This window comes from Macrotis lagotis, chromosome 1 (genome assembly GCF_037893015.1).
Source record: "Macrotis lagotis isolate mMagLag1 chromosome 1, bilby.v1.9.chrom.fasta, whole genome shotgun sequence".
In the NCBI taxonomy this organism is placed as follows: domain Eukaryota; kingdom Metazoa; phylum Chordata; class Mammalia; order Peramelemorphia; family Peramelidae; genus Macrotis; species Macrotis lagotis.
Window position 1 is genome coordinate 307,909,053 of NC_133658.1, and position 11,055 is coordinate 307,920,107.

The window sequence follows — 11,055 nt, forward strand, 5'->3', positions numbered from 1 at the left end:
TTGTATATGAGGTCTTTTCATTTTCCTTTCATTTCTGTGGGTATAGTTTTTTTTTGTTTTTTTTTTTTAGTTTTTGCAAGGTGATGGGGTTAAGTGGTTTGCCCAAGGCCACACGGCTAGGCAATAATTGTCTGAGGCTGGATTTGAACTCAGGTACTCCTGACTCCAGGGCCGGTGCTATATCCACTGCACCACCTAGCTGCCCCTGGGTATAGTTTTAGTAGATAATCTCGAGTCAAAGGAAGATTTTGTTACTGTTGTTCCATCTGACACCTCAGTAAATGCTTTGAATTATTTGTGTCTACTGTTAAAGGTCCCTCCTGGGGATTTCTGAGCTATAGTTTTAGGAATATACCCCAAAGTACCTAGAACCTGTATCAAGGTGGTAATTGGCCAAAATATGTAGTAAGTGTACTGCATCTATTATCTAACTTCAACTCTCCTTCACTGCAGCAAGGTAATCTTTTATTCCTAATTTAATCATTTGCACTCTTGGAAACAGCTGTTGCAAAGGTTTTCTCTCAAGCCTCCAATAGTGCTACTCTCCCCAACTTTTTTTTTAAGATTTTTTTTTTTTTGTAAGGCAAATGGGGTTAAGTGGCTTGCCCAAGGCCACACAGCTAGGTAATTATTAAGTGTCTGAGACCAGATACTCCTGACTCCAAGGCCGGTTGCTTTATCCACTACACCACCTAGCCACCCCTGTAGTATCAAATTTAATTCTGGCACTTAAATCTCTTTACCACCAAAGTCTTTTATGCAAATTTTTAAATACTTTATTATCAACATACTTGCCCACTCATTCTAACCTCCCCATTCTACATGCTTCATATCCTGTATTTATGCCTTTGTACTGCCTATGTCATTCCTGCACTTCCTTCTCACCTTTGTCTTTCTGGTCTTGGAGCCAGGAAAACCTGGGCTGAAGTCCTACATCTAACTGTGTGTGATCCTGCTTAATCACTTTGAAAGGTAAAGTTACCTGGGCAATTCTCTTTTAAGATTAGAAGCTACAGATAAAAGGGGGTTTCCTCATCCAGGAATTACCTAGATGAATGAAATCATAAGTCCAACCCCGTCCTATGTATGTAAATTGATGGGTTTAGATGAATAATCTGTAAATTTCCATCTAGCTCTAATATTCTTTAAATTTTTGAAATAATTGATACAAAAAAAGTAGAATCCTAAATAAAGGTCCTACAGTAATAAAATATAATTTTTCTTATTAAGAGAACATTTAAGAATGAAAATTTTAATTTGGTTTATTAGCCACAGAGTTCAAGTAAAATATGCAACTTTTTAATAAATGTTTAGACAAATTATTTTCATATTTTAAAGTCTATATTCATAGATTTATAATACAAGGAAAAACAAACAATATTTATATATATATATATAAAATGTTTTATTTTATGCACATATTTACCTACAGTATTTACAGAAAATAAAACAATGTAGAAACATGAGAATAGAGAATAGACAACATTCTCTCAGACTTCTTAGGAGCTGAGGTTTTATTGCTGTAGTTCAATCAAAGAATTACATTTTATACACATGAAAGCTGGGAGATTATTTTAAGCTGAATGGCAGAGTTTTGGTTTTCTTAATCAAATTGTTGCTGAAACTTCAGGTATTTTGTTAAATGAAATTAAAAGGATACTCATGAAATAATTTAAACCTTTTCAAAATCTTTTCATAATAACAAGTAAAAAGGCACCTCCAGAATGTTAAAATATTTATAGCAATTCCAGTTGTTTAATTTTATGGGTTATTATAGAATATGTGGCTATTCTGCATACACAGTATGTCATTAACACTTACTCTCTAAGTAGTGAGAATTGTAGACTATTTTGTGGCACAGTTATAGCATATTACCTTTTCAGATGGTAGAATATGATCATAAATTCTACATCTGCAATACTAGTGTAATGTTATGACTACCACAGCATAAAATCCAATTTTCTAAAACAATACGACTATTGAATTCGCAAACACTACATAATTTGTAACTGAATTTTCATATTCAGAAACCTGTGAAGTGTTCTTACAAGTATTTTATAAGCATATTTAAAAAGTATATTGAACATATAATGAAAATGTTGAACCAGTAAGTAAAACCACAATAGTGGCTGAAGTTCTGCATACAGTTTAACAAAAAAAAAAAAACAAAAAAAAAACACACAAAAAACCCCCCATCTCAAAACATATGTAAATCCACAACATGATAGAGATGAATTTTTCTTCAACCTAATTCAATTTGATGGACTTTTAATATACTTTCCTACAATACCATTTGAAGAATAAGCTGGGAGAACAAACAATACAGCCATATGCAGTAACTGTTAATAAAAAAGCTGTGGGAATGGCAAGTAGGTGTTCCTTAAATACTGGTACAGGAGAACAAAGGTCCACACAACATGTTTTCTCTTTGCTTAACATTGGCATTGATTTGCTATTTACAGTAGTTTGCAAAAATCCATTATAAAAACTGAATGAGGTTCTGTCTCTAAGCTTTAACTTAGTAGCCAAGACATATACTTCATCTGCAATCACTTTTGCAGAAAATGAAGTACTAAAGTGACACTAATACTGAAATATAGGTAATCAAAAAAGTACCAAAAGCACTGATAACATGTGAAATCATCAAGACAATCTGGGTCAATATTGCACACTTCTTGTCAGTTGTTGCTAAGACTTTCATATAAGTAATTGTAAAAGGAATCCTGTATGGCTTTTCTTTGCATCACTTTTTGAAGAAAGGCTGTTTCAGGTCCCATGGTAATGTACAGACATCGTCATTGAACATGAGGCCTGGGTTTCAAAATTAGCTTTCCTGTCTGGGGGGGAAAAAGAAGGAAAGAAAGTTCAACATGTGCTTTGTTATAAACAAAGTAATTTAATACGTGTTAAAAAAAATGCCTATGCCCCACATACAAATAACCTACAGGTTACGCATGACCTAGAAATCAACTTTGTTTTCAATCAAATCACAGGGGTTTTTTAATGACTTTTCTTATAAAGTCCTTTTGATTACTTGACAATCAATAATCCATTAAATTAAATGACTATTGTGAATAGTGAAGAATATTTTATAGTCCTCCCATGCAAAATTATTTTTAGAATACAAATAAAGCTGTTCATTTTATCTAAATTTCCCTCTACCACACTGGAAATGGAGGTTTGAATATCTGAAGGAATAATGGGATTTTGCATAGCAGTGCAGTCTACAATATGCTATAGAAGCAATATTTTAAAAGAAATAAACATGCTTGTGCTCCTAGAATTTGCCCATAACTTTTTTTCCTTTTGCCATTATGAAGAAATAAAATTAATGCTAGCTATAAAATAAACATCTACTAGAATGATGTTATAAATTCACTATTCCAAATATGTCTGAATCTGAGATCAATTATTTCACATATGTGTTGAATCCACAGGACTCGTGACGAAAAATACCAGAGAGAGAGAGAGAGAGAGAGAGAGAGAGAGAGAGAGAGAGAATTGCAGACTAAAGCATAATTTTTCATTTTCTTGCCTTTTTTGGGGCAACATAGCTAATATAGGAAAATATTTTGTACAAAAAAATAATGTATTTCTTGTAAGACATACAAGTAAAAAAGTACTTACATCATCACAGGACATATTATATTCTGCTAACACAGTTCGACATCGAGCTGCTATACTGCATATATGTAGTCAAAGGGAAATAACATCATTTAGAGAAAATTAAAAACAAAGTCAGGCAGAAGCATTTAAATAGTGTTTCCAGAATAAAACTAGGCCACATTTAAAGGATACATTGAGGGTGCTACCACTCTCTTGTGTATTCCAGCAAAAAACAACCCAATTAGAGTGATACAGCTGATTGTGAAAAATGGATGATTCCATAAAGATGTTAAGAAGGATACCTATATCAAAAAAGTTTTAATTATTTTCAAAATTAACTGTTGTTTAAACTATACTCTTACCTAAATATTCTTTTTAATTTTTTATCTTCTAAGATAACAAAGTAATTAAAATAATTCTAGTTTCCTTTATTGCTTTGCTATGCAAAGATTTAGTTAAGCATTCAAAATTGCCATGTATATAGCTTATTAATATTATCTTATTCCAAGCATTCACCACACTACCAAAATCAGTACTATTACTATACCCATTTAATAAGTATTTTTAAAACACTTACAATTATCCAGTTGAAGGGAAACAAAATGAAGTTTATCTTAAACAAACTGGGTGAGCAATATAAAACTGTATATAAGTGCTAAATTATGTCATACAACTTAGTGATATAGGAATTACGAGAAAAGGGAGACTAATAATGTGGACTTCCCAGAAAAAGACAGATTTTGTTCTAGAACTCAAAAAACAGATGGGATTTAGATAAGCAGAAAGGTCAATTAATATAAAGACATAGAATCATGAACTTAGAACTAGAAGGGATCTTGGACATCATCTAATCCAACTTTTTCGTTTTACAGATGAGGAACTGAGTTCCTGAAATGTTTTAAGTGCCTTACTCTGATTCCATACCCAGCACTCTTCCACTGTGCATATAATATGTAAATGGGATTTTGAGGGATTAGTTTTACTGGAGAAGAAGATTCATGTCAGAGATTGGTAAAATATGATTATTGCTAGAACCAGTAAGACTTCCATTAATCCAAAGGTCCAATCCTAATTCTCTAGTGACTCCCTTTTTTATGTCTCTATTTCAGATAACATAATTAATGATCTGACATATTAACTAATGTTCTATGGCTCCATTTACCTGAAAAAAAATGACTGTATAACTAAATTTTACTTTTATATTGCTTAAAAAGTTACATATAAATTCTGAGCAAAAAGTTTATTAAGCAAAGTAATAGATGAAAGCACCATAATTGCTTTTTCATGTAAAAATGACTAAATTAGTATTATGCGTTTTAAAAACAAAAACTCAAATTACTTCTACCTTTTGTGTCTCAGGATCTATTAACCAGTTCCAGGCACCAGTAGCTGTACAGACAGACACCACTATAAGAATCACTGACAGAAGAAAAAAAACTAAATTAGTAGAAAATAAATTTCTCAGAGGGAGGGGATTGAATGGGGTAAATCTCATTACAAAAGACCTATTGTAATAAAGGGGAAGAAGGGAGGAGATGAGAAAATAAATTTCTCACTTAATACCAGATAAATGAACTCCTAATAAATCAGATTTCCAGGAGGCAGTTACTAAGTAGAGAGTGAATTAGACCAGAGAAAGAGTAACCTAAATTCTTATGACATGCCACATTGGATATAAGATATATTAGTCTTTCAAAAGGCACATGTAGAGGTTTGTTTTTTTTTTTTAGATTTTTCAAGGCAGTGGAGTTAAGTGGCTTGCCCAAGGCCACACGGCTAGGTAATTATTAAGCGTCTGAGGTCGGATTTGAACCCAGGTACTCCTGACTCCAAGGCCGGTGCTCTGTCCACTGCGCCACTTAGCCGCCCCTAAGTTTTTTTAAAAAAATGAAATAAAGCTTATATTATTAGACTATAAGACAAAACTCAAATTACAGATTATTTTTTTTTTTGCTACACTACACTTTCAGGGGCAAATTAAAATTCATTTTTAAAAGCTAATTCAATTTACTTTATAGAAGTGATCATTTAGGGGGCGGCTAGGTGGCACAGTGGACAGAGCACCGGCCTTGGAGTCAGGAGTACCTGGGTTCAAATCCGACCTCAGACGCTTAATAATTACCTAGCCGTGTGGCCTTGGGTAAGCCACTTAACTCCATTGCCTTGCAAAATCTAAAAAAAAAAAAAAAAAAAAAAAAAAAAAAAAAAAAAAGGTGATCATTTTAAATTAATTCCCCCAAATATGGAAAGTTTCCTAAATATATATCATATTATATATCTCTTTGTAACTTTAAAAATGTTCTCATACATGTTATCTTGTTTCAGTAGTCCTTTAATATAAATGATGTTCACAGCTAAGTCTGGACAAGTGTATGATTTTGATGAAATTATGTTTATTATTTTGTGCTTAGATAACAAAGTTTAAATAATACAGTTTTTGAATCAGCTTTCAGGTAAACATGTTACCCAATTAATCAAAATAGTCAATTCTTTTTGAATTTTGTCCAATCATTTTCTTTTTTTAACCTTATGGTACTAGTTAGCACACATATAGAACTGCTCTAATAATGTCTGAAAAAATGTACCCTAAAGTCCTGGCCACACATTTTTTAAAAAGAGTAGTCACGGAAAAGTTCTCTCAATATCCAAAAAACTGATTTGAAAATAAACATTTAAAAAAAAAGCAGAAGCAGCAAGAAATCACAGTCATAAATTGGTTAGAAATGCTCTCATTCAACAAATTCAGTTAATACTCTAAGAAAAATATGTTTATGTCTCTCCTATGTTCAGAGCATCAAGTATCTATTGTGGTAAATACTGAGATGCAAAGTTTGGATAAACAATCCATGCCCTCATGGAGTTTACAATTTAGTAGTGGGTTAAGACTATAAAGAAAATTATAACATGTTATTGATATACAAGTATATGAAACAGTTTCAAAGCAAAATGCTATAGCTGGCTTTGGGTTCAGATTTTAAAAGAAGGATAGGAACTCAACAGGTGATGAAGAACAAGGAAGATATTCTAGGAAGAGGGAACTCCAGGAGAAAAGTTTTAGAGGGAGTAGAATATAAGGCATATTCAGTAGATATACTATTTTGGCTTCATGGGTGTTAGGACATAATGGCCTAGGATTGTAGAGATTCTTGAATGACAGGTAAAGCAGGCAATAGGGAGTCAATGAATTTGTCGATCTTTTCTATTTGTGACCAGTTCTATACAGAGGAAAAAGGAGATTATTTTGGCAAAAGCAGGTAGAAGAATCAAAAGGGAGGTGTCTTGGAAGTGATGGGGAAAGTATCCAGTAGGACTGGGCTGTGTCAAAAATTTCAGAGGTCAAAAAGGTCATGAGAATGGGGAGGAAAAAACCAATAAATTTTATCTTTGGTGACCTCTGAGAGAACTATTTCAGTACCATCATTGATACTGCAAGGGGTTAAAATGTAACATTACATAAGAATGTAAACTTATTGAGGGTAGGGACTATTTCATTTTTTGTACATTGTAATCTCAATGCCTAACTTAGTTCCTGGCATACAATAAGTGTTTAATAAATACTTATTGATTTATTAAAAGCAATGAGAATAAAATAAGTAGTGAGGTCTTGGGGTGCACAGACAACTTTTTATAATAGTTTATCAGTAAACTAGAAAGGAATTGAATAAAGTTGGAATAATGGATATGAGTTTTTTTTAATTAAAGATTGATTAAAGAAGTTAGGTTAGTATCAGGGTAGAAAATTGAAGATGCATAAGACGTACTAAATACTGGAGCAAAGTCTCAAAGAGGTGGGATGGAATGTGATAAGGACCTGGCAGAACAGCAGTGATAACCTTTTTCCTTGTGACCACAGTAAAGACTCGGGGGTGATGATACTATAATCTGAAAGGAATGGAAGAGAGCTAAAGAGCTCAGCTAAATGATCTCAATTTTTTTTTTTCTCAATCTTCTTATTGAAGGAAGAAGTTAGGTTATATTCTCAACCATTTTCCTCTTTTCACTCCCTAACTGCATCCCTACCTAGAGAATATAACCTAACTTAACTTCTTCCTTCAATGTTAAAATGCTTAATTACTTTAAGAAATGAAAAATGGGAGTCAATAAGGATGTTGTAAAAGACTTGAAAAGCAATGGCTAGGGTCCAACAAATTACTTTGGATTGAATCATATAATATATATTTTGTAATTTTATGACTTTATTGAACAAAAACTCAGTAGCCCTAGAGAAACTGGATGAGAGGTAATTCTGGGATGAGAATTCACAGGTCAAGACTGATGGAAGGTTAGGGAGACAAGGTTATTTTACAATGGTAGTTAATGTAACATTAAAGAGATAGATTAGCTCAAGACTAGGAATGGTAGTGAGTGAAGTAGGAGTCAGGGTTAATATACATAGTGAATGAAGCAAATTAATGTAAAATTGGAAACCTTACTCAAATAATAGGTATGGATGGATAAAAGGATTGGAGATTATATAATGGCAAATAAGAGAACTGGAAAAATAGTTGTGGTTAAATAGTGAAATTTCAAAGTTCCCTGTCTGAGAGATATACAATTCTAAGAGACAGTATGATTCTAATAGTGAGATCTTCATAATTTCCATAGTAACAGTTTAAGAAATTGAGGCTCTTTATTATTTAGAACATAATATAGAACCAACATTTGAAATTTGTTCCTGTTATCACAGTTTTTAATCTTTAAGTTTCCACAAGAAACTTTTTAAATCTAAATTTCACATGTCTGGAGTAAAGTACATATTAATGAAGATGAATTGTATGCCACCTTCTAAAATGCCATAACATGTACTAAAAAGATCATTTACTAAGTATAGGCTCTCTTTTTCACTTTATGGTCTCTTCTAATATTTTTTCTAATCAAAACTTCTATTATTACTAATAATTGAGTAAACTGGCTGTAGCCTAAAATGCATAATTTTGGGGCATTTATTTTAGATTAATTTAAAAGCAATTACAAATGTTAACATTAATGACAAAGATACAAATAACCTGAATAGACAATTTTAATGGAAAAGCCAAAATGGTATCTTGCAAGTATGCATTTTCTACATAAAATCTATAAGAAAGTAAATTACTCCAACAGAAGGGAATTGCTTTTTTTTTTTAGTAAACATTCAACTAACTTACTTCTCCAACGTCCTGTAGCAGGTTGTAAACAAGAAATATATTCAGTAAGTCTTCTTTCAAAAGCCTTGAGATCTAAAGCAAAAACATTTAAGAATGCTAGTCACTGATATTGGTTTTATCTATTAATCTGAACTATAATTATTACATAATGTTTACAAGCACTCATCTAGTTACATGTTATTCATTACCTAGGATTTAAGCACTCACAAGTATTTCTTATTGCCCTTTCACATTTGGGGAGATGGGCAACTGACTACCTGGAAAGCTGGACATTATGTTAATGACAGTCAGCAGAGTAAATACTAAAGCTGAGTTCTCTGTTACAGACTGGAAAAAAATGAGTCAACTAAGCTTTCATTTCTCTTTAACCATGTGAGTACTGGAAACTGAATGCATAGTAATAACATTTTACTGAACAAAATATAGAGTTTTAATTTTGTCTATACTTATTCTATGCACTAAATAAATGACGCTGTTTGGCTTTACAAACATATAGACGGGCTTAACAGTTTATAATTTATTTGAAAAGAACTTCCCCTTCCATGAACATGTTTAACCTTAAACCAGGTGGAAGAGCCTTTCAAGCTGAATTTCATAGCACTAACAGTTTTTTAAAAAAAATGACTCAAAGCACTCTCCCCCAAAGTGGATAAGTGGATATAGACCTGGAATTTTTGAAGAGCTATCCAGGAAGGCTAAGCAAGTTGATTAACCTCTCAAAGACCCAGACTACTTTCCGAGACAATAAAATTACAGCTATGCATTGGGAATGGAAATTCCAAATAGAACTTTCCCTAAGACTCCTCCCCACGGCCCTTTCTATTCTTTTTTAGGAGAATCTAGTCCGTGGCAGCCCGGTGGGGAACAAGTCCGACTGCCTCAAAAACATAAACAGATCTTTTAATTATTCACAACAAAGTGCCCGCGACGGCTGTGCCCGTAACCTTAAAAAGCTGTGTCTGAGGACTGTGTAGACTCGCCTCCAATACTTGGATTGGCACAGGGCTCTTAACTAATTTTGTTTTTCATTCAAAAAGAGTTTGAAGCCTCCTCTCGTTTTCCATGCCCAAGGCTGGCACCGGCAAGCCCTGAGGCAGAGCAGAGCTGGGCGAGGGTCGAACAGAGCCCACAGGGGCCGAGGCCCCGAGCCAGGCAGCTGGCCCAGCCCGAAGCCCTTTCCCCGGACGGGGGGCCGGGCCCCTCCTGGCGCCCCCCGCCTCCCCTCAGCCCGGGCCGGGCTCCCCGGCGGCCGGGGGTGGGGGCTCGGCTTCCCCCCGCCCGCTGGCGCAGGAAGGGGCGTGCCGCCCTCCCTACCTTCCGCTTGCTCCAGCGAGTTCATGTCGGGCGGCAGCTCCAGTCAGCGCCGCGGCCCCGTCCGCATCCCGGCCCGCGGCGCCCGAGCCCGCAGGACAGGCCCGCTCCCGACCGCCTCCCGCCCCTCCTCCGCGCCCGCCCGCCCCTTGCCTACACCCAGCTCGCTCATTGGGCCCCGGGACCGAACCCCCAAACTAACCTGGCTTGCCATTGGTCAGCGCGAAGGCTCGCCGCCGGGCCATTTTCGTATTGGGCTCCTCCCCCTCATGTCCGAGTAAGCGAGTACTGCGGCGGGAGGAGCTGCGCCTGCTCCGCTCTGGCTCCTCCTGCCGCACCGGGGCGGAACTGCACGCTGGCCCTCAGACGCCCGGCCGCCCGCAGGGGCCGCGCCTGCCCCAGCTGCCGGAAAGGAGCCGGCCTCCTCCGTGCTCGCTGCGGGTCTCCTCGGCGCCGCGCCCCGTGAGCCATGGCGGCCGCCTAGCCTCGCCGGCCGCCGCGCAGTCGGTGCTGAAGAGACGCCGGTTGACCCACGGCCGGACCTGGGAGGGGCAGGAGGAGAAGTCGCCCGTGCGCTTTCCGCCGAAGGAAGGAGCGCAGTCCCGTAGGGCCGGGTCGCCGCCAGCCCGGGCTTTGCACTCATGACCCCACCAAGGAGCCACCCCGGCGGAGGGCGGATTCGGCCGTGGGAGCGGCGCCGAGTGCCCCCCACGGCTGGCAGTGGGCACAGCTCGGAGCATGAAGAGGCTGCGCGGCGCCCGGGAGCCGCCCTCAGTGCCCCCGCTTCTCAGAAGAGGAAACTGAGGCAGATAGAAATGTAAATGGGCTCGGGGTCATAGAGCGGCCCGGTCCCGCACCCCGAACCACTGCGCTCCCCTTGTCCGAGATGACTGGGCAGGAAACCTTGGGCACGACTGGGTAGGAAACCTTGGGCACTTCACGGACTGGGCAGGAAACCTTGGGCACTTCACGGACTGGGCAGGAAACCTTGGGC

General features: G+C 37.3%; 1 protein-coding gene across 2 annotated transcripts; it reads right to left on the reverse strand.

The window, feature by feature from the left end:
• Nucleotides 1-1,496: 1,496 nt before the first annotated feature.
• Nucleotides 1,497-10,401, reverse strand: LOC141505496 (nuclear envelope phosphatase-regulatory subunit 1). 2 transcript variants are annotated; one of them, XM_074211381.1, is made up of 6 exons: nt 10,264-10,401; nt 8,751-8,822; nt 4,952-5,025; nt 3,799-3,908; nt 3,628-3,682; nt 1,497-2,837 (listed from the first exon to the last, which is right to left on the reverse strand). In XM_074211381.1, exons 1-6 carry the CDS (start codon nt 10,304-10,306, stop codon nt 2,796-2,798), a joined length of 396 nt encoding a protein of 131 aa, XP_074067482.1. In that variant the 5' UTR covers nt 10,307-10,401; the 3' UTR covers nt 1,497-2,795. The 2 variants fall into 2 exon arrangements, with proteins under 2 accessions (XP_074067482.1, XP_074067483.1); XM_074211382.1 differs by lacking the exon at nt 10,264-10,401 and adding an exon at nt 10,065-10,177.
• Nucleotides 10,402-11,055: the final 654 nt, after the last annotated feature.

Excerpts from the sequence above, each read along its gene's own strand:
- LOC141505496 (XM_074211381.1), bottom strand. The coding sequence starts at position 10,306 with ATGGCCCGGCGGCGAGCCTTCGCGCTGACCAATGGCAAGCCAG. Across the intron at positions 3,909-4,951 it reads TAGATCCTGAGACACAAAAG|GTATCCTTCTTAACATCTTT; the intron begins GTAGAAGTAATT and ends TTTTTGATATAG. Across the intron at positions 2,838-3,627 it reads ATAATATGTCCTGTGATGAT|ACAGGAAAGCTAATTTTGAA; the intron begins GTAAGTACTTTT and ends TTTCCCCCCCAG.